Source organism: Bombyx mori, chromosome 9, assembly GCF_030269925.1.
Source record: "Bombyx mori chromosome 9, ASM3026992v2".
In the NCBI taxonomy this organism is placed as follows: domain Eukaryota; kingdom Metazoa; phylum Arthropoda; class Insecta; order Lepidoptera; family Bombycidae; genus Bombyx; species Bombyx mori.
Genome location: NC_085115.1, coordinates 157,639 through 182,049, shown reverse-complemented (window position 1 = coordinate 182,049; position 24,411 = coordinate 157,639). Strand labels below are relative to the sequence as shown.

The 24,411-nt window shown below is 39.8% G+C and overlaps 1 protein-coding gene across 1 annotated transcript; it reads right to left on the bottom strand.

Moving 5' to 3' along the window:
• Positions 1 to 281: 281 nt before the first annotated feature.
• LOC101745653 (carbonic anhydrase 1) lies at positions 282 to 13,849 on the bottom strand. The gene is made up of 9 exons (XM_004922824.4): positions 13,649 to 13,849; positions 10,364 to 10,473; positions 8,794 to 8,868; positions 7,761 to 7,812; positions 6,658 to 6,684; positions 4,682 to 4,849; positions 3,373 to 3,620; positions 738 to 947; positions 282 to 412 (listed from the first exon to the last, which is right to left on the bottom strand). Exons 1-9 carry the CDS (start codon positions 13,716 to 13,718, stop codon positions 305 to 307), a joined length of 1,068 nt encoding a protein of 355 aa, XP_004922881.1. The 5' UTR covers positions 13,719 to 13,849; the 3' UTR covers positions 282 to 304.
• Between the last annotated feature and the right edge of the window lie 10,562 nt (positions 13,850 to 24,411).

Here is a 24,411-nt window from a genome sequence, read left to right as displayed (position 1 = left end):
CAAGTGTTGGATACAATTTTAAGTTATACTTCGGTGGAACTTTATTTATCCCGAACCCCAGCGCGTAACAGTTCATCTCAAACATCGCTTCAGTACACTCCCTACGAAATACACATTGCCGTGCAAAACGTAGGTATGATATCAGGTTTCTCGACAATCTAGATGCAATTCTTATAGAATCAATTTGAAGACTTCATGGAGATACATAGTATTATCTAAGCCATTTCCAGTATATCAGCAAATAAACAGCATATTTAGTTTATAGTAAATGAAAGACAATGTTATTGTTCATGTACAAATACTTTTAATTGAAGAAGTACACTTTTCTGTCATTTAAAGGCTGCGGTTGGCGGGAATACGATTTTCTCATTTCATCAGAAATCAGGATTTGACGTATGGACTCAACTGCTTCCTGTTAAGAAATAAAAATTAATTTCCAAATAATTAGCCGCCTATAATTAACATACCGATTGTAGTAAAAAAGCAAGAATAATAAGTTAACATTTTAATTAGTTGGGTTACCAATGTCAAAACTGTTGGTATGTTAAAGTCCAACAGTTCAGGTCAATGTCTACGGGCTTCGCTCATCTCGCTAGTACTGAACATTATCAGTGGGCTGCCTTTGTGCACGAAAACTAAATCCGTATTTCTTTAAGCCTCTTTCCTGTTTAGTACAAAGCGGAGTGAGGGAATATAAATAGCGTAAATAAATATTGGATTCTCGTTTAAGCTCTTACTCTTTGAACGGGTAAAGCCTTCGCTCTGACGAACCACAGCACCGCTTCCGTACACGGAGGCGCGGTCAGAGAGCCGTGGTAGCACGAATATTCCTTGAAGGGCGGATTGAAGTAGCTCAAAGGCTTCGTCGGCAACCCTTTGCGTTTCAAAGTCACCCGCGACGCTGCCTCGATTAACATCTTGAGTCCCTTCTGTGTTTTGTTGGCAAACTAAAAAATCAATTATAATATATAATTTTTTTTATTGCTTAGTTGGTTGGACGAGCTCACAGCCCACCTGGTGTTAAGCGGTTACCAGAGCCCAGACACATCTACAACGTAAATGCCGCATCCTACCTTGAAATATGAGATCTAAGGTCCCAGTATAGTTACAACGGCTGTCCCACCCTTCAAACCGAAACGCATTACTGCTTCACGGCAGAAATAGGCAGGGTGGTGTTACCTACCCGTGCGGACTCAAAAGAGGTCCTACCACCAGTAAAAATAAAAATAATTCGCGCCAACATTGCAATCTTGTGTAAAGTCGATAGGTCTAATGGTATTGTCGCATCGCTTGGGCACGAGCACACCGTCTTATCCAGCCCACGAAGATTTCAACTATATTACAAAAGCCTTGAATAATTTAATATTGTAAGATACTCGGAAAATAATTTCTTAAAGTGAACAAAAACTTAAAGAATAAATAGAAACAGGTGTCAAGTTTCATCCGGTCTCAGTACCTACAAACCAAAAAAGTATTAAAATAATAACTTAGGTAAAATTTACAATAGTAAAGATTGACAAAAAACATTAAAATTTTTCCTATAATAAATGATGAAATTCCCAGATCTACTTGATTTATGAAATGTCTGGAATGTGATATACTGCTTATAGTATACGTGCATTGAAAGAAACTTAGGCTATAACTCTCAACGGGTCCCGATAATTGAATCCAGAAAATAAGGTTACAAAGCTTCTACGGTTATCAAGTAAAGGATTATCCAGCTTAAAACTCGAAGCCAGCGCCGGATCCATCCCAGCTGCCACATGTGGCATTAGAACAATTATAGCAGCTTAAGTAGTCGTCGTGGCCTAAAGGATAAGACGTCCGGTGCATTCGTATTTAGCGATGCACCGGTTTTCGAATCCCGCAGGCGGGTACCAATTTTTCTAATGAAATACGTACTTAACAAATGTTCACGATTGACTTCCACAGTGAAGGAATAACATCGTGTAATAAAAATCAAACCTGCAAATTTGGGTAATTACTGGTGGTGAACGTCTTGCGAATCTGCACGGGTCCACCATCCTGCCTATTTCTGCCGTGAAGCAGTAATGCGTTTCGGTTTGAATGGTAGGGCAGCCGTTGTAACTATACTGAGACCTTAGAACTTATATCTCAAGGTGGGTGGCGCATTTACGTTGTAGACGTCTATGGGCTCCAGTAACCACTTAATACCAGGTGGGCTGTGAGCTCGTCCACCCATCTAAGCAATAAATTAAAAATAAAGTAGCGAACGATATGAGTATTATCCGTAAAACAAATCGAACGGACTCAACGCTTAATAATTTTACTAAGAGCCCTTCAAGGTCAGCTCTAGAAGTCATTACCATTATTAATTTTGAAGTCGTGATGCCCTGGAGGGTTGTTGTCGGGAATCGCGGAGACAGGAAATAATTTGTAATTAAATTTTTATTGAGCTATTGAGCTCACGATCACGGATTACTTCTATGATGAAGAAAAAGCATTTTCCAATAAATAATCAAACCCGCAAAACGTATAATTTGCGTCATTACTTTTTTGTTTGCTTAGATGGTTGGACGAGCTGACAGCACGCCTAATGTTAAGTGGTTACCGAAGCCCATAGACATCTACAACGTAAATGCAGCCACCCACCTTGACATATGAGTTCTAAGGTCTCAGTTTTTACAGTATAACGGCTGCCCTCCATTCAAACCGAAACGCATTATTGCTTCACGGCAGAAATAGGCAGGATGGTGGACCCGTGCAGATTCGCAAGAAATCCACCATCAGTAATTACGCAAATTATATTTTAGCGGTTTTCATTTTTATTGCACGTTGTTATTCTTTAACCGTGAAAGTCAATCGTGAACATTTGTTAAGTACGTATTTTACTAGAAAAATTGGTACCCGCCTGCGGGGTTCGAACACCGGTGCGTCGCTACATACGAATGCACAAGACGTCTTATCCTTTAGGCCACGACGACTTCATATTACTACACAATTGAGGCATAAACGTCTCTGTTGTGTTTTGTTATTGCTACCCGATACGCGCCAAGTGTCATGGTGGATTTATATTGGGGTGTCATGCTATTGACTCTGGCAACCACTACGTTCCAGGAGAGATGTGAACTCGTTCACCCGTCGAACCATTATAATAATAACAGTCTTCCATTTTATAGATATTTGATCTCCCACACCCGGTGTATTATTGGTTTAAAAACAACAGTCGAGCACTCGCGGTCTTCGTTACCGTATGTCCAGGTAATATTTTTGCCACGTACCATTCGACTACTCTACGACTCTAATACACACATGCTCAGATTAAAGTAAGTCCTATACAAGTCATTAGCGCAACACGCAAAAAGTACCATGGCAAAACATTACACAATAAATTAAAGATGAGTTGCTTACCTTATATAAATTGGCTATTCCGAGCACCGCCAATGGGTCCCGCCGAGACGCGGCAACGGCTTCATCAAGCGTGTTGTACTCCGCCGATATATGGAGAGCTTGGCTCTCCAACGGGTATTGCAGGTTCCCTATTGTGTGTTCAGAGGGCCAGTGAAGGGACAGCGAATAGAATACGTAGCGATGGCTGTGAGCTGCGCCTCCGTGTAATAACGGACGATGTTTCGGATCCCAGAATCCCGTGAGGGTCACTGCGATTTTAATGGAAATCCACGTTCGATCATCGGATTGATACACAAAACGTAGTGTATATCAAAACCTTATTGGTTTTATTTACGTTCCGAGGGTTTGCCTCGAATCGGAATATCTCAATAGCATGCTAATTGTAGGTAGACATGAAATATCAGGTTCGTTGTTTCCGCAGCGAACCTGGCCTCCGACCAGCTCGACTAATTTTACAGTTATCGTTAACTGCTGTTCTATCAAATAAAAACTGATTTTGCAAAACTTCATCAAAATATTCTAATTTTAAATAAATAAAAACGATGTTATCTAATAGTGCAAAACGTTTAGAAAAAACTTTGAATTATTGAAAATATGTATATAGCCCTTTCTTTATTACCAAAACAAAACATATCGCCAATTACATTTTAAGCACGGCGCGGCGCGGCGACATGAACAACACTAGTCGCCTTAACATTTTATACCGCTCGCAGATAACACCCCTAGACGGGGACCGACCTCCAAAACAAATGTGTGCTCCTATTTTGGATTTTGATAAAACTTGTATTATCACAAATAGGCCTATTGTTATTTTGTACATTTATTTTGAAGTTATGGCAATTTAATGCTTTTCCAATAATATTACACGTGTACATAATGACACATTAGTATCGAATTGATAGTCTCCTTTTTTTTCGGTTGAATAGCAGTTTGAATCGTGTCTACCTGCAGTACAAACAAAAGTTAGCGACTATCTTATGGTAAGGTAGGAAACACAAGATCTTATTGCAGCTCATTTTATATGATCATATTCCTATAATAATTCAAAATTTAAGTGTAGGCACTGGGTTAACCCGCCCTTTGAGAGGACCGACTTATGGGCTTTTTCTAGGTGCTTTCAATTTCCTTTATGTGCGTCTAAATATGCGTCTTAAGCGTTCAAGTGTTCGATCCTCGTCCAAGAGACGTAGCCCATAGAGGTAAGTGCGGTCAACACTGCTACTAGGTGCGCAGCTCAACCCGACGACCTGGGCGACCTGGGCGACCTGGGCGGGAACTTCACTGGAAGAAAAATATTTGGGAAACTAGCCTCTCCTCTCGTCTTTAATTAATGTCATATTTTCTGGTGGCACATCATAGTTGCAAAAGAGCAGCGGCCGGCCTCTACGCGCCTTTATTAGTCCTTTAACTGGTATGTCGACTGGAGACTGGGATCTACCACCGCATTGAGGGTACTTCTTCCACCAATTGTTTTGTTCTAAAAATAAAATTCGTCATTTGTTAAGAGCTTGTAATCAATTCATCAAATCAAATCAATATGGACTTTAGAAAATAAAACGTGTCGTCACTATTAGAACGGTGATGGTGGTTGTTCTAAAGAAAACTATACTACTAGTCGCTGGATCAAAGTACTACGTGGAACAGTAGCCTTTACGCAGAGTACATTTTCATAAATAATATTCTACGAGTGATAGTAATCTATGTCTTTATCTATGAAGTTGCCGTTTTATAATACTGCCCATTTAAAACGTAGTTTATGTATGGCTGATGATCAATTCTGAATTCAAATTATTTTTAGTTAAAAAATATAGAAATTTTAGTTTAAAATTCAATCATTGACTAGTATTTTCTTTTCACTACATTTATAATCTAATCAGGATTGTGGTCACGATAAAAGCTTCCGACGTGGAAATTTTTATTAAAAAAATATGAAACCCGTGGTCGCCCAAAAATACCTAAATCTAACAACGGCAACTCAATATACCGCCGAGTTAGCAGCAGCTTTCAAGGTTAGTATCAAAACATTGTTGGTTCATTTGTGTCAAATTGGATATTAAAAAAAAATTTGATAAGTGTGTGCCGCATGAAGTGGCGCGAGCCACGGTTGGATGTTTTTCGTCATCCACTTCTACTTTTTCTTTTTCTACTTCTATTTAAGTTTGGACCATTTCTTGCCAGGGAAAAAAATCAATACACAAGAGGCAATACAAAATTCCTTTGAAGAGTTTGTGGATCCCGTATACCTGATTTCTTCATTAAGGGCTTTGAAAAATTACCACTGCGCTGACAGAGGACTCAACACTATGGATGCGTATATTAATTAATACAAATAATAAAATTTAATAAAAAATGACTAACTTATTGTAAACTGAACAGCAACTTCGTAGATGAACACCTAATACTATTTTATCATACACTAGCTGACCCGGCAGACTTCGTAGTGCCTCAATCGATAAATAAAAGACCTAAACTTTTGTATAAAATAAACTTAAAACAAACAAAAGGAATCCATCCGACAGAGGACACATCAAAGGAAAAACAAAATTGTAATTTTTATTTAATTTCAAGCATTTTCATATTTATCTACCTTTTAAACCTTCTCTGGACTTTCACAAATAATTCAAGATCAAAATTAGCCAAATCGGTCCAGCGGATCTGGAGTTTTAGCGAGACTAACGAACAGCAATTAATTTTTATATATATAGAAGAAGAAAATAGAAGATAACTAATTCTCGCTCACTTTCATCATTATTTCTGATTTACGATTAAGTTTCAAGGTTAAAAGTAACTTGTTCCTCAGAATGTATCACTGTGTCAAAAACAAAAGACATTAACAAGTTTATAACAGCGATTCAGCAAATTATGAAATTCATATAAAAGCTTTCTAAGTCAAGTTAAATAACTTTAGTCATTTATTGTGCGTTAACTAACACTAGATGTAATGTTCCAGAAACGTAATAAATTTCCCGTTTACCATCTTATCAAAAAAAAAGGTATCCAAACTCGCCTCGCCTGGTTTTAAGTGGATACGAGAGCAAATAGACAACACAACTGCAATGTGACCCGCCTTGAGACATGAGAATAAAGACTCTTTTCTGAAGTACCCTTACGGAATCTCCGTTGAAACCGCACGCGCAACTTCGCGGCATACATGTCCAGGGTGATTAAAGAAGCAACGTATGCACTTCACAGAGCTTAATGCGACAGTATATACCGCGACTGCGACGTGAATAAATATTAAATATTCTTTTCTCCAAGCACATACCCATCCACGTATGTACATACCTGCATATTCCCAATCGTACGTAGCATCTGTGAACAAGAAAGGTGTTTGATATTATAGTCTAGCTCTAGTCCACTATGATGTCTAATGTTACGTGCTCTTGTTGTGACTTTAGTCAGTTTTGTGTATGAATGAATCGATTAATAAAAAATATTACTATTTTATTTGACGGTGTTTTCTATCAAGTAATATAAACCTTTATATATAAAAATGAATTGTTGTTCGTTAGTGTCGCTAAAAGTCGAGAACAGCTGGACCGATTTGGCTAATTTTGGTCTTGAATTATTTGCGGAAGTCCAGAGAAGGTTTAAAAGGTAGATAAATATGAAAATGCTCGGAATTAAATAAAAATAACAATTTTGTTTTTCCTTTGATGTGTCCCCCGTCGGACGGATTCCCTTTTTTTGTTTTAAGTTAATTTTATACAAAAGTTTAGGTATTTTATTTATCGATTGAGGCACTACGAAGTCTGCCGGGTCAGCTAGTATAATATAATAATATAAATGTTGAAGCGTTTCCGGCTAAAACAAATAGAACAATTGTAGATATTGAAATACCAGCCCCAACCTTCGAGCTTTACGGATCGCTTGGTCCTGCGCAGAAATTAACTTTGTTTTCATTTTAATATCAAATGTACAATGAACTGGGCAATGCTTAGGGCCTTTGTTTTTTAACGCAAAATACTCAAACGTGATTTTCTGAATATTTTTGTAAACGATCAAGATGAAGGGCATTCGACGCTATTAGTTATCTTATTGACGTAACGTAAACCGTTCTCACGAGTACTTATTGCTCTACTATTGTCCAAAATTTATTTAAGTTTCTAAGCTAGTTAGATAAAAAAAAGCCTAAAGTGACGATTGCGTTCAAATTCCAGCTCGTCTGCAAACATAAGCTACAAAGAGAAAAATATATGTTATAAAAATACTCAAACAAACAAACCAGTTGCCTGCAGCTTCTGGTTACGATACAAAGTTAATTTTATTGTATCTACAAAGGAATTTTAATCTTTATTTGTTCATAAAAAACGAGTTCTGCGAATAGCCGCAGGTTATTATTTTGATGCCAAATTTAACTAGGCAATGTAACTATAACGATTCCTTACCCGCGTTAAACATCGCTCGCTGAGTTATAGCGTCAGGTTTCGATAAATAATTCTGTGAAGAAACAATTACCATCACAACGGAGCTGCACCACTATCCTGCCTATAATATCTGTGGTGAAGTAATCAACGTTGAACTCGGGTCTCAACGATCGATTCGATGATCCCTCATCCACTTTTCACAATCACACCTCCCGCCACCGGAGCAGAGCTCATCCGTATTATCTGGAACAGCTGCGTTCATATCGACCGTACGTTTTCAAAGATCTTTTCTGCCACGTACCATCCGGCTTTAGAATGAGCTCCCCTCCACGGTGTTTCCCGAACGCTATGACATGTCCTTCTTCAAACGAGGCTTACGGAGAGTAACTCAATAGTAGGCAACGGCTTGGCCTTGCTCCTGGCATTGCTGACTTCCATGGGCGACGGTAACCGCTTACCATCAGGTGGCCCATATGCTCATCTGCCTACAAAGGCAATAAGAAAAATTACTTTGATGATTGCTTAACGTCGAGTGAGCTGTGCGATATTCCGCCCATCTAGTGCAATCGGGATTCAAGTGTAAATTTTTGCAATTTGTCAAGTGGGAGCCAATCAGTAAGGTAACAACATTGTTCGTGATTATTTGTTGAATTTGTAGCGTAAGAAAGTTCTCCTCGTGTTAGTGTCTATCAATAAAAGATGACCCAGTTCTGGAAATAAATCTAAAGATTTTTTCCGAGAACTAAATTACTTTCTTAAGACATTGGTTATACATTGGCATGAATAAAGTAGGTAGTTTTTATTTTTTATTGCCCTTGTATTCAGACGAGTAAGCGGCCCACCTGATGGTGAGTGGTAATCGTTGCTCATGGTCTTCAGCAATGCCAGGGGCAGAGCCAAGCCGCTGCCTACCGTAAGGTTAAGTTATCAGGAGAGATCCTAAATATACAAAGTTGAACACATGCAAAAAAAATTGCTTTTGATGTCGTGTCGGCCTGTAATAATTTATTTAAGTTTAAAATGAAATATTAGATTCAAAGCTCAAACAACTTACAGAGCTTAGTTGTCGAGTCACAGCGTGTCCTTCGGGAAATTTCGGCGGTAAATGAAACACCCATATTGCTTTGGGCTGCAAACAAATTTACATGAATATTGCAACAGTCTATTTAATGTAAATATTGTTGAATTGTAAATGACTTTTGTGGCCAATCACATGACTGTGGAGTGGCGGCTCACGCTACAACACGTGGAACCTCTAGTCACTCCTCCTCCTCCTCCAATCGATCGCTCATTGCTGAGCATCGTGATGCGCCCGCCTGAGACCTTTTCTTCTGATTTTAAGTCACTCTCTTCGATGCAATAGCATTTAGACAGCAGATCGACTCTCTTCACCTCTGCATGAATCATTTGCTAGCTCACGCGTAAAGTTATAAGGTTATATTTATATAGCCTCAACTCGGAATTTAACATTTGAAATTGTTATTGATTGGAATCTATAATGGATATAATAGGGGTTAAAGTATTAAATTGCCGTTTTATTGTAATAGGTACTTCGAACTGACATAGAGAGGAACTGCAATTAGAAACCATTCGTCACCCTCTGTATTCTTCAGACCTTGCTCCAACGGACTACCATTTTTTCCGTAATTTGGACAATTTTCTACGTGATAAAAAGTTTTCTTCCCAGGAGGCAGTACAAAATGCTTTCACACAGTTTGTAGAATCTAGATCACCAGAGTTCTGTCGCAGAGGCACAAATGACCCTCTTATTACATTGCAACAATGTATAGATAATAATGGTAGATATTTTGATTAAATAAATATTTTAAATGGAAATAAAAAACGAATTTCAATTTTTCAGTACAAATCGGCAATTTCATACTTTAACCCCTAATATTACATACTCGTTAATTTTCAATTTGTAACATGTGTAAATTATTTGGTAATATTTATTATTACGAATAGAACTTCAATAAAATATTATTAGCCCCGTATACAAATCCTGAAATTAGGTAGAAAAAACAAGAAAAGAATGTTTTTGTCAGCCATACCATTTCAAAAGAATAACCCAAATTAGTGTAAGCAAATTATGCAAAAAATAGTTGCCTTAGATTCGTACCATTATTTACGCGAAACCATGTACTATATCGTACTAATATGTACTATATCGAAATTATAATAAGTATGTTCAGACTTCAGGATGGTTGTATAAAGATGTCAACTAACTAATTGTAAATCCGTCGCCATGTTTTTATTAGAAACAAAAAATGCTATTCGGACTATTCCTATAATTGGAAGAAAGGCCAATCGCTTCTACCGTTCTCAAGTGATATTCTTCTTACAAACAAAATACCTATTAATCTTTATTTACATGTACAGATGACAATAACTTTGTCCTACGTTTACGTATAGCAACATTGAAATTTTCATAATTTTATCTCAATATTAACTACCGTCTTCTAATAATGTAGGCCCACTGAACAGTACTGTGATTTATGGGATTTTCTCAAGTTCGAGTTTCAACTTTAGTATAATACGAGAATCCCGGAGGATCAAAAGCTGTTATACAATCCTGCACATGATTCAAAACACCCTCAGAAATAACAAAGAAACACCACACTAACACTTCCGTATACAAATCGGTTTTTAGCCTCAATTTCCAGTTGCTTTTGAATATCGTCAGCATCGTCAAAGAGAGTGTTAGCTCTTGAAGTCGTCTGATCATGTGTGAACTCTACAACCAATCAAAAGCATGTTAAAGATCTTAAGCGTTTTGGATGCACTGGCTGAAGACACCCGTTGTCATCAGTCCTATGTTTGAGATGATCTCGCCACCTCCTTTTTACCAGCAACGCCCGACATCTGAACAAAAACCACTCGTAACGTCTGGAACTGCTGCGCTCATCCATAGCACGTTTACAGATATATTTTTTGCTACGTACTTTGGAATAAACTTTTTCCGCAATGTTTTCGGAGCGATATGATCTGAATCTTCTTCAAAAACCCTTGTAAAGTAATCTTTGATATTAGGCAGCGGCCTAGCTTTGCCCCTGGCGTTGCTGATAACCGTGAGCAACGATGATCGCTCACCATCAGGTGGGCCGTATACTCGGCTACCTACAAAGGCTGTAAATAAAAAATGTGACTGTCATGATTGTCACGTGGTTGTCCTATGTTCCTCAACAGATAATAACATAAACATGGTGATGTCTATGGGTTCCACTAGTCTTGTAATACCGAGCTGGTCGCGAACCGTCTACTCGTTTAAAACAATAAAATAAAGTACAATGTGGTACTCTAGTACCATATTCTCTAGAACAGAGTTCCAATACAAAACCTAGATGTTCGAGTGAACCCACGGTCCACCGGATGTTTCATAGTTACCGCCCAGCTTAGAAGTGAACTTGAACCTGCCCCCGCTACCGAGACAGACTCACAATACGCCCTACCACCACAAGTGGCATAAAGAGCTGAAAATGAAATTTGATTTCGATTTGAAATTTAACGCCACCATAATCCTTATTTCAGGTAAACGGAATAAAAATCCTCCTCGCTCTGAGCTGTAAAAGTTAGATTCGCATTCATAACTCGACACAGTAATGTCCTAATAAAATTGTTTTAAGATTCAAAATCAAAATTGTTTATTGCTTCATTTTAATTATTGTTCCGAAATTGCGTTTAAAAATTTCAATGGAGGATTAATTCACGACTTCACTGGATAGCATCCGTCAGCATCAAATAGATCGTTCGTTCATCTTTTTAGTCATTTAATAAACAATCCGTGTAACTAACTACATGTTATTTAAACAGATACATAGACGATTCTCCAGGAAAAAAAATGGAACTTACTGAGTCTAGAAACTACGTTATTTATAGCGCCGGTTTCCCCATTAGGGGACACGTAAGATATGGTTAGACTGCGAGGGTCCACAGGCTATATCGGATAAAGCTTTGCGACATCTAGTTAAATAAAACGAAATACTAAACAATTATACGGATAAAAATATTTCGCGCAAAAGAAAACAAATTAAAGAAAACGAGCTTCCATAAAAAGTTATTTATCTTCACATTAATCAGTCATCTTTTTTTATTGTTTTTGTTTCCGAATTTAACTCTCTTGGACTTAATTTATGTCAACTTGATGAACAGAGATAGATCCATTACTCCGATCTACAGTTGGATATTATCAGCACACTTCTGTTTAACTTAAAGCTATTTCAAATAGCTGTCCAAGACATACATACAAGGGTCAACAAGAGAGCATATTAAATTTCCAGATAATACTAAAGGTACAAACGAGCTACTGCCTACAAGGCAACCACGTGCATAACGACACGTCGCAACGCGGCTTGGACACGAGTTTCACATATACAGACACATATCAGTTTCATAATTGCGCATTAGTATCAGCCCGTGGGAGATCACAGTGCTATAACTCCATTACAGTATTAGTGAACAAAATATTCAGTAAACGAAATCTAAATACACAGTTAATCAAACGACACCTGAATTCGAACGTGCAGGATATCGAATCCAATTTGTAACACAAGGTTCCTCTTAATCCTGATCTGATCGCTTCATTTGGAAAATAACTGTTCGTTAACCGGCTGGACACAGCGAGTCATTTCAGTCGGTAGCTTATTGAGGACTTACGTGAACGATTGAGCATATTGATAAACGAAATATCCCGTTTAAGCTGATTTGTTTACCGAAGCTCTCGTGTCCCTAATATGTATTATTTGTAAATAGTGAGAGGTGACTTTTTACACTCGTCAAACAATTAGGGGAGGATTAGATGGAGAAAAGTCAGATCAGGATATTACTACTACTCGCGTAGGTACTAGTGTTGCGTGCTGTCGCATCTAGACACAGACGGACTGCCTGATGTCTGACCTGATATTTGCAGTTGAACATTATTTTAATAAACTACGTATTCTGTTATAAAAGTCTCGTGCGAGGTCAGAGGTTTACGGTTTTATTTTGGAGCGAGAGTAAACTAAGCCTAAAAATGTTTGTTCAGACATTCACATTTGACTCAATCGTTAGACTATTAAAGTTTTTATACGACTTTCAAGAAAAAAAAAGGATTTTTAACAAATCAAATTGTAATAAGTAAATTATAAATTAAGTGGACATTAATGAAATGAACATTTGATGATACTCTATTTACATAATTACTAAGGTATTTATGAGTTAGTTAATTGTCAAACTAAGAAGGTGTAATAATGCTTTTCGAAACAGAAGCAAAGTCACTTACGTTAATACAATAAAGTTAATTAAAACTGTGCGAAGGTGTTTCGCATTTGTATTTTTGTATAAATTATATGTGAATTGAGAACGGGAGATCGAGAAGCTGAGCTGGTTCATTTTCGCTATCTAATCTTAAACGTGTTAAACCGATTCTTGTGATCTCCAAATTAATCAAATTGCGTTAGTGATTTATGAAATCAAGCACTACTAAATTTATGTTAAGGAAATATTAATTAAGTTCTATCTAATTAATTTTCTTTCCGTGATATTGTCTATAATCAGGCCTTAGTGTATTTTCACATTTTCTAATTAAAAAACTATGACAGTTACAGGAATATGAGTGAGACAGGAACAAGAAATTGAAATGCGGTTTCATTTTATGAAATAAAAAAAAGAAATACCTATGTCTACTTAGTTAATTATCGCACCGTGGGGATGATATTTTCATTAAGGTATAATTTCATTTGACATTTGTCATCGTAACCCAATGAAAGGAAATTATTTTCATAAAATACTAGAAAACGAGGAATTTAATCTTGTAAATATATTAGCTTTTATCTGTGAAACTTGGTAGAACACAATTTCCGCATTTCTTGAATCTCTTATCCCGTCTTACATGAACCAAAAAAGCTTTAATTTTTTACGAAAAACAATTTAACCTGTAGAGCTGGACGTTGAAATGTAAGCCACGTACATCAGCCAGCACAAGCTCCCGATTCCGTCGCACATCTCTCTATTTCCATTCGGTCCTCATATAACACTCGACAAAAACATATAAAGAAACAAAATTTTCAAACCCATGAAGCGTAATACATAGTTACATTTTCCTTACGCAATATTTGCCTAAAACGTCAGCGAGCAAGCTGTCTGTCAAATTTGTGCACAAACAAACCTTTTTGCGCTGTTTATTTTACATAATTAATTTGTATATACTATTTCCCTATTTACATATTTACTATGTACTCGGTAACTGATGATAAGCATGTTTGTCATTTAACAGTAGCAGGTTTTTAGTGCAGTTTTAATTCTGAAAATGTAAATTGACCGCGTCAGTCACCATCATCCGGAATTCGAAAGCTCGGCAACTACCCCGCGTTATTGTGTAATTGTCTCACGTAAGGTGTGTGGCGCATTTACATTGTAGATGTCTATGGGTTCCAGTAACCACTAAACACCAGGTGGGCTGTGAGCTCGTCCACACACCTAGGCAATAAAAAAAAAAAAAAAAAACGTAAATAAATTTATCTTGATCTTATTGTACAATTACTTTGGTAAGAATAAGATGAGAAGCTTTAATATTACATAGTAGTAGTGTGTTGTAGTTTCTCGTGACTTACTTGCAGCTGCATGCTAAAAAAATATCAGTGACCCAAATAGTTTTAATAAAATTGCCATAAAATCCCAGGAAAATCTTAAAGCACGGAAAGAAAATGTGACTTAAGCCGGACAGGGACATTTTCCGTTAATATGATATATGGTTTACCCTCGAGGATCTCTATGTAAGCTCTCAGTTTCCATGACAATAAAGTGACGGCACGGGTTTCGCAACGCGCTGGCCGCGACCTACTTTGTCTATTGTTTTTTTTTTCCAAAATTTCCAGTTGATATCTCTCACAATTCTCCCGGCTGCAATCTGCCGCTAACCAGTCACGCGTTCCCGGGATAGTCGTCATATATAATATATACAACCAGCACTTCGCACTCATATCTCAAGGTGTGATGGTTCTATATTATTAGTCACATAAGAATGTATTACGATGGCCAAGGTTAACCAGCTGACACCAGATAAAGAGGAGTGGGTCGTGGTCACGAGCTACTGTGTCCCTTGTCCAAGCAGTCGGTAACGCAACGACGGGCTCTCGCTATTATTATTATATTAGTCACATTGTAATATCCACCTGCGACGGTTCTATTTACAACGCCGACTCGGGTGCCTGAGCGAATAAATAAATAATTAAAAACTAAAGGCCTTCTGAAGACACAACTTATCGGCCAACTCTTAAATGCTCCTAGCATTGACATTCCGATATAGAATCGACTCATCAAAGGTTTGACGTCACAGCGGGCACTGATAGTACGATCACCATTACGTGGGTGGCCCCACGCTCCTTCGAAGGCAATAAAAACCCTCCACTAAATACATCATGAAATTTAACTCGAGCCTAATGATATCCAGAGCATAATTCGAGACACGTTCGTCCTTGACCGAGTGCTCTCCTCCATAACTCGTAATTTACTTCAGCGTCATGTTGATGAATTCCGAGCTGGGAGATTTTAGTTGACGTAATTGACCCAGAAGCCTTTTAGACGATTATAAAGAATACCTCTCAAAAAAACATGAAATATTAAGGAGATATACAACAATGATTATACGATTTAGATTTTTCACCAAGTATCGCCTGCCTGTATTCCTTTACACCCGGTGTTTTAAGACAGGGTGGCAGCGCCGGCCCCGGCCCAAACTGTAAAAGAAAGCCTCCATTAGCGCGAATCGCCGGAGCGAGTCTGTTTGTTCCTAAAATGAATCTCTCTCGTAAACGTTAATGCTGTTTATATTAACGACACTGAGTTAATATTGTTATTACAGAATATTTGACCGAGCAAGGCTTCCGCAAGAGGAATACTTTTAGGAGAGCTTTCGCATGCTTTCTACATTTTACTCCTATGTTGATGCGCGTTGTACTGGGATTTGTGAGCTATGTACGAGTATGTATCAATGTTGATTATGTTAAGGTGAAGATCGGTAATTTCTTTTTTATAGCTAAGCCAAATATACTGTAAGCTAATGTAATGGTGTTTGTCTATGCGCACACGCTACCAACTGAATGACGATCGATCGCGTAGCACCACTTGCACCGCACTCACTTCACTGACTGTAACGCTACTACGAAAACTGGTGTACGCGTGTTGCCGTTATGTAAAAATACAAGTTGAAAGGAATTGATAAAATATCCATTTTTCGTACACCATTGCTCGTCTCCTCTTCCTTAACAGCTTCAGACAGCAGGAATGAATCCTGCTTCAACAGTGGGTGATAGGATGATGAAAATGAGATTATAACGCGACGGGACATTTCCGAACGCACCCTTAATTCCCATCAGCGCGTTCCTCGGAACGCGCCTCAACCGGCCGTGATTGGTCCGCGACCGCGCCGCCATCGCAAGCCGCCACTGCGCTTGCGCATTATGGACTGACGCCGACGCGCTAAAACGTTCTCCATTTTTTGTATGATAAGTATGATTGTTGTTGCGACTTGTGTGTGCGCGTGCGCTTATAGTAAGATTGATTTAAAGTGTTTGTTTTAAAGTTAATCATAATCATTAAACCTCTCGAACGATTATTCGACGTTTTATTCCAAAGTAACCCACGAAACACTCATGAACATTAAATATGGACGCCCAACTAGTGGCTTTGGAATAAACGAAGTGTGAACTCTTTGTGAATCGAACTGTGAGAAGTGACTATCGTACAAAATGACAAAGCCTCGCACACGTCGTCAGTCTCGTCGACAATCCGAGTATTTTGAACCGACAGAGGACGATTCTTCCCCGCCGCCGACTGCATCGGGAAACATTTCCGTCAACGACATGGTCGCCATGATGTCTACGTGGCAACGCAACCAAGAGGAAACGTTTGAGAAACTTCTACATACAGTTCTCAACCAATCGCACCGGTCATCGCCGCCGCCCGCTCAACCTGCACTTGGAAACTTCGCCTCGTGCAAGGCTCGCTACAGCGGAGCGCCAGACGAATCACTTGACGGATTTATAGACGCCGTAGAGGCCTACAAGGAATGTGCAAACGTAAGCGAAACTAATGCACTACGTGGGTTGTCAATGTTGTTAACTCATGAAGCCGCGACATGGTGGCAAGGAGTTAAGACCACCATGAACAAGTGGGACCACGCCCTCACATCCCTAAGAGGTGCGTTTGGTGATAGCCGACCTCCACATCGTATATACAAGGAGCTGTTCGCCAACCCACAAAAAGCAAGTGAGAAAACAGAACTCTTCATCTCTAAAACTCGAGCGCTACTATCACGTCTGCCAAAGGACGATCTGACAACCAAAGTACAGATGGACATGGTGTATGGACTACTACATAGTAAAATACGCGAGCGTTTGAGAAGAGAGGAGATTGACACATTTGACACGCTACTCAGAAAGTCTAGAGAGATAGAAGAATCTTGTGACGAGAGTCTATCAACTAGTGGCCTTCAGAGCAAACTGCGCCAACGACAGTTTCCACCGCCTCGTCATGCCGCAAGCATCGCCGCTGTCCAGGGGTCAACGACCGCGCCACCACTACCACCGCAGAGCGCGCCTAAGCCGCCTGCGCCCGCCGTTGAGTCCAGCGCCCACGGCACCTATCGCCGTTCTCTTCGCTGCTCCGTGGTGCCGCCCCCACCGTCGTCTCCACAACCCCACGGCTCTTCTACTCAGTTCGTGAACGCCAGACGTCGATATTGTTTCTATTGCAAGAACTATGGACATACACGTGAAGAGTGTCGTAGGTTAGCAGCTAAAGGCAAACAGGACATCGATAACGCCGCCGACCCCGTCCCGTCGTGTTACGGATGCAACGAGAAAGGTGTCACTCGATCACAGTGTGCTAAATGCAATTCGGACTTCTCTGCGTGTGAATACGACGGTCCGAAAGGCGCGCTGATGGGAATTTACGGTACAAGGTACTCCACCACTGTTATCAAATCATCTTGTAATAAGGATGAGACCCAGGTGAGCTCCACTTCATCTTATAACAGTGTGTCTCATAAAGGTTCCCCCTCGAGCATGCTATCACTACCCGAGTCCAATTTTGATTCATTAAACCATAAGCTGTTATTAGTAAATAATATTGCACGGGAATGCTCTGATAATTTTTTGCCTGCTCAGTTCAAATCTGCTTTACCTGAATTGTTTCATAATAAAAATAATCACACAGAGTATTTACCTAAACAATTTACATCTGTGTTACCTGAGTTATTTTATGCTAACGTTGATCACATAGAGTTTTTACCGATTGATTTTACTGCATTTTTGCCATATCAATACTTTCTTTGTGATAATGGGTGTGTCTTTAATTTTAGTCGTGATACCAATAGGTTTGAGTGCATGTCACACGATGTGCCTCCTCCGGCTTCTAAGCTCACTAACGTGCTTGGTGATTGTTCTATAAGTAAGTGCAATTTGACCACAACCAAATCAAAATCATTTTCAACATCTGATGATAAGAGTAGGGTGACTATGATTTTTTCCGAACATCCGCGGAAACTGAACACTGATGTTAGGGTGACCATGACGAATGTTTTTCGTGGACAATCCGGAAATATAAATAATTTGAAAAAGAAACTTACTAAGTCTACTAGGTTGACCATGCAGGACGATTGTAATAGTAATCAAAAATTATTTTCTAATGTCGAGTCACAATTTTTTTTAAATAGAACGACCACATGTTCGAACATTTTTCTGTCGACTCTTGACTCAACTAATTTAGACGCTCATCCACAAGTGCCAGACACTTGTCAATCACAACGGAGACCGATTCTAGGAGTGGAAATTCTAGGAGTAAGGGGTACCGCACTATTGGATACAGGTGCTAAAGGGTGTATTGCGGGTGCTTCCTTATATCAGGTGTTGCTTAAACATAATCATCCCTGCCAAGAAACCACTAAACGCGTTCGCCTCGCTGATGGCTCCGTGCAGATTCGTGAGTTGTTGGTTACTAACCTGCATGTGAAAATAAAAAATAAATTGCTATGTTTGGAGTTCATTATTTTTCCAGAGACCAAATCCAATGATACTATTCTTGGTATGGATTTTATTGCCTCAGCGGGTATGGTGATTGATTTCGCTGCTTCAATTTGGTATTTCTCTGGGGATGAGGTGACTTACCCATTGGAATTTGAACTTTCCAGACCATGCGTGTCCGTATCCTCTGCAGATTTCCTACGTGAAGAGGAAGGAGTTATGCTGCATCCTAAGGAGAGACTGCTGTTGTCCGACTTTCTGAAACAGAACGAAGACCTGTTCGAACCAGGGGGAGGGCCGACTCCGTACGCAGAGCATCACATCGACACCGGCGATAACGTTCCTATTGCCGTTCCACCGTATAGGCTCACTCCAGCAAAAAGAGAGATGATGAAGGCAGAGTTGGAGAAAATGTTAGCTGACGACGTGATTGAAGAGTGTGAGTCTGCGTGGTCTGCGCCTGCTCTTCTTGTCCCGAAGAAGGACGGATCTTTCAGATTTTGCGTCGACTACCGTCGTCTTAATGCGATCACTAAGACCGACAGTTATCCAATTCCCTTAATCGATGATTTATTGCAGATGACCAGACGGGACTGTCACATGTCCACCATTGACCTGCGCGCCGGATATTGGCAGGTCAATGTAGCTGAAAAAGACAGAGACAAAACCGCTTTTATAAGTCCTTTTGGTACGTATAGGTTCAAGCGCATGCCGTTCGGCTTAAAGAACGCACCGTCTACCTTCCAACGACTCATCGATCGTTTCCGCTCAAGCTCGTCGCTGCAGGACATCATTCTGCTGGCTTATTTGGACGACCTCTTATTGATTACACAGGGAAGCTTTCAGGACCACCTTCAGGACCTCGACAAGGTGTTTGACAGACTGCGTCACTTTGGACTCCACGCGAACCGCGCCAAATGTCACTTTGCTCGCCAAGAGGTAACATACTTAGGCCATGTGATCACACCCAAAGGAATCAAGCCGGATAGCACCAAAGTCGACGCCGTCCTGAAAATGAAGGAACCGCACAATCTCAAACATTTGAAATCATTTTTACAGACCTGTTCCTGGTTTAGGAAATTCATTCCTGACTTCTCGCGTATTGCTGAACCTCTGACGAAACTTACCCGCAAAAACGAAGCGTGGACCTGGGGTGAAGCACAACAACGCGCCTTCGACCTGCTAAAGAGTAAGCTTACTAGCGCTCCTATTTTGATACAGGCCGACTACACTCAGCCCTTCTTGCTGCGCACAGACGCCAGCAATTATGCTATAGGGGCTGCACTGTTACAAGGTAACAATAACAATGAAAAACCAATCGAATACGCCAGCAGACTTCTGACGTCAGCCGAGAGGAATTACTCTACCACCGAGCGGGAAGCGCTCGCAGTCGTCTGGGCAGTGGAAAAGTTCAGGGGATACATTGATGGCCATCTATGCATAGTCAAAAGTGACCACCAGCCCCTTAAGTGGTTGCTTACACTCAAGTCCCCAAGTGGTCGTCTCATCCGATGGGCGCTAAAACTCCAGGCGTTTGATCTCAAGATAGAATACTCTCCAGGTAAAGTTAATACCTTGGCTGATACTTTGAGTCGACCTACCTGTGACGGTACCAACGATTGCGAAGTGTGCTCCGTGACCGTCGACTTACCTCAAGCACTGCCGAGCCAGCTACGAGCCGAGCAGCTTGAAGATCCAGAAGTGGCTAAAATTATACAAGACCTAGAAAGCGTAGACGAACTTACCTCTACTCGGTGGCTGGAACGTGGATATGTACTGCAGCAGGGCGTGCTATACCGTTATGATCCAGATAACGACTCTGAAGAAGCGCAGATGGTAGTGCCAATTTCAAAAAGGGAAGAAATTTTAAAGTCGTTTCACGATTCGCCAACTGCTGGCCACCAGGGTATTGAGCGGACTCTACAACGCATCCGTGAACACTTCTTTTTTCCCGGAATGCGTCGTTACGTCACAGAGTACCTAAAGAACTGTGTGGACTGTCTCAGGTATAAAGCCGCAAACCAGAAACCAGCTGGTCTCCTCCAGACACCCGTCCTCCAACAAAGATCTGAAGTCCTGGCGGTGGATCTTTTCGGTCCCCTGCCTGAAGGAGATCAAGGACAACGTTGGGTCCTTATTGTTGAAGACGTAGCTACCAGGTGGGTGGAGCTGTTCTCGCTTGTGGAGGCCACAGCAGAAAATTGCGCCAAGCTTCTTATAGAGGAATACTTCCTCAGATATGGATTGCCACGTCGAGTTGTGTCCGATAACGGGACTCAATTCATATCCTCAGTGATGCAACTTTCAATGTTTATTTTAGGTATTAAACAAGAGCTCATCCCAGTTTACCACCCTGAGGCTAATCCCGTCGAACGCAAGAATCGGGATCTCAAAGTACAACTGTCTTTGTTAGTAAAAACCGAGCACCGGAACTGGCCCAAATATCTTGCCCATGTTCGGTTCGCTATGAACAGCGCCGTCTGTTCCACCACTGGGAAGACTCCAGCCTTTTTAACGTTCGCACGCGAGCTTCGCACACCTTATGAGATGCACCATGATTTACGTGCAATCTTAGATAAAGAGAACTTTGTTCCTTCGGCCACTCCATATTTGCGCTCCTTCATACGTACCCTACAGGATATTCGTGATCGTGTTGAGAAGAAGCAAGATCAGCGTAAGGAGATAGGTGATACTGCACGCCGTCCTATGCCTCCTTATAAAGAAAATGATTTGGTCTTGGTCAAAACCCACGCACTGAGCAATGCCTCGAAAGGAACTACCAGCAAATTCATGCCAAAACGAGATGGCCCATATCGCGTTAAACGTGTTATAACTCCCACTACCTTTATACTCGCTAATTTGACTGACGACGACACTGTCATAGGAAAATACCACAGTTCGGACCTGACCCCCTTTACTCAAACGTCTGATACCACACCCATTGTTCCAAAGAAAGGTAGGGGTAGGCCGCGTATTAAACCGTCAGATACCAAGTTGGACCCGGGACGTGCTACCAACTTGGAGGGGGAGCCTATAACGCGACGGGACATTTCCGAACGCACCCTTAATTCCCATCAGCGCGTTCCTCGGAACGCGCCTCAACCGGCCGTGATTGGTCCGCGACCGCGCCGCCATCGCAAGCCGCCACTGCGCTTGCGCATTATGGACTGACGCCGACGCGCTAAAACGTTCTCCATTTTTTGTATGATAAGTATGATTGTTGTTGCGACTTGTGTGTGCGCGTGCGCTTATAGTAAGATTGATTTAAAGTGTTTGTTTTAAAGTTAATCATAATCATTAAACCTCTCGAACGATTATTCGACGTTTTATTCCAAAGTAACCCACGAAACACTCATGAACATTAAAAGATGACATAATTACTTGAAATCATTTCTTAGAGCAATTGACATGTAACATACACACACATACAACACACAGAAAAACGAAGTCTCTGCGTAAATACAAGAGCTCCAATAGATTGTAACGTCTACGATGTGACCCGGTGTCTTGTTCTCGCGACCGCTCGATACCATTATAGATGGGTCGTGCCTTTATACACCTACAGCACATCTACGCGAGTAGCCTGGGATCATGTTCACAGCAGGCAATTACTAAGAGCTGCAGATATCACGTTCTGTGGCCACGTGTTAAGGCTTTGATACATCGTCATAAAAATTACAATCACATCCAAAGGTCAATGTTGAATACACAAATAATTTCGACTAATATTAGTAGTATCAGTAGTGAATTTTGTGTTCATCTCTTAAGTTTTTCATTTAGAAATGTCTATTTCAAAAGTAATGAAGTAACCTCGTTTGTTAGATCTAAGAAATATCACTGGACATAAAGCTTATGAATGTCAAGTTGCTTTGTGATTCCTTCATCAAATGCGGTCTGTTGATTTTTCAACATTTTTTTATACCTTTTGGTCTATTTTGAAAGTAAAATGAAAAGTAAAGTATGAATGAAAAGAATAAGTATTTTGAATTCTAGTCAGTGAAAACTGGATGTCGTCTAAAAATAGCCTTGGACAACAAATAGTTAGTATTTTGTACACGCATTGCTATTTAAAAAAGTGAGGGACTACAATTTTCAACTTTTTTTTATTGGGAAATCAATAACAATTTGCAATTATTGTTGTTCATTTATGTATAATAAAGTAATTAGTAATAGCTGTTTGACACAGGTAGGGTAGAGCGAGGCAAATCGGGTAAATTTTTTTTTGACATTATGAAAGTCATACAAAAATGTAATATAAGTAACTTTTACTGCCAGAATTGAAATCAGCAACAATCAACAACAATTTAAAACTTAAGTAGTTCATACATTCTTAAAATTATAAACTAAAACTTGAAACACAGAAATATCCAAATCGCCCCAATTCTCCAGGCGAATGGGATCGTGCAAAATAAGTATTTTAATAAAAAATTCTTAACACTATAAGCTTTGGAATCATAAATTTTTTGAATAATAAATAATAAGAACAATTATTAATTACTAACATATAAAACACATACGTGTGGGCCATTTTTCCCCTCCCATATCAGCACATTTTTCGTGGCACCATTCTTCGTATGCATAGCACTGAATCCATTTCTCTGATGGGGGATTAATGAATTTTTCAGATCAGTAATTACAACGCCAATCTCTCTGTTTTGCAGATAAGCCTTTAATTTTTATTCGAAGCGTTCTTTTATTCTTCTCCTTTACATTATCATCGGTCATTTTCTCTTTATCCACAGCTTTTTTGTCAGTCTTATGTTTACTGTCAGCATCTTATTCGAGGAGATTACTCTTACTCTGGAGTGATTTCAAATGTAAAATTGGTTTTGTAGTTTTACGACATTTCTTAGAACATTTCTCGTCCACATTGTACTATCATTCCAGTCTACCTCTTCAATTGGTCTTATTTATTACTTTTTCCAGCCTTAAAGAATTCGAATACGGTTTAAAGACGGTAGTCACCTGTAGGTATTCTATTTCAACGCGTTAACCTAAATATTTAAGGATTTCTTATTTTGTTCCGGTTTTCCTCGGTCTACCTATTTTTGCAGCATACAAATGAATTTAACTCAACTAATTTAACTCAACTAATTGTTAGTATTAATTAAGTATGACCGGCTGATAGCCGATATAATAGGTTGGGGAAAAAGCTTCTTCGCATTTTTTAAGAAAATTCACAATATTTTTAATATACTTTATTTACATTTAACTAAAGTATGTAGGTATCATTTTGTTCGAAAACTTTTTACCATTTTTTAGGTAGGGACATGATCCCATTGCTATAGAAATTTTGGGGCTTCTGATCAAAATACCGCGACAATTGGTTTTGGCAGTCCTCACGTGATGTTAACCTGACGCTGCCTACAGAATTCTGAAGAGACTGAAACAGGTGGAAATCTGAGGGTGCAAGGTCAAGACTATACGGCGGATGCATTAACACCTCCCAGCCAAGCTCTCTTAATTTTTGCTGAGTGGCTAAAGATGTGTGAGGTCTAGCGTTATCATGATGAAAAACCACACCCTCTGTTGATTAATTCCGGCCGCTTTATCTCAACTTCTTGCTTTAATCTCATCAGTTGTTCACAGTAGAGTTCAGAATCGATGGTCGAATGCCCTTCCAATCCCACCACACACATAGCATCACCTTGTTGCAAGTTAACCAGGGTTTCGCC

What these genes read in the sequence shown, in the direction of transcription:
- LOC101745653 (XM_004922824.4), bottom strand. Translation starts at nt 13,718, where the DNA reads ATGTGCGACGGAATCGGGAGCTTGTGCTGGCTGATGTACGTGGCTTAC. An exon ending in TGACTCGACAACTAAGCTCT is followed by an intron (nt 7,813 to 8,793) that starts GTAAGTTGTTTG and finishes GTTTCTTCACAG; the next exon opens with AATTATTTATCGAAACCTGA. An exon ending in GTACGATTGGGAATATGCAG is followed by an intron (nt 4,850 to 6,657) that starts GTATGTACATAC and finishes TTTTATTTTTAG; the next exon opens with AACAAAACAATTGGTGGAAG.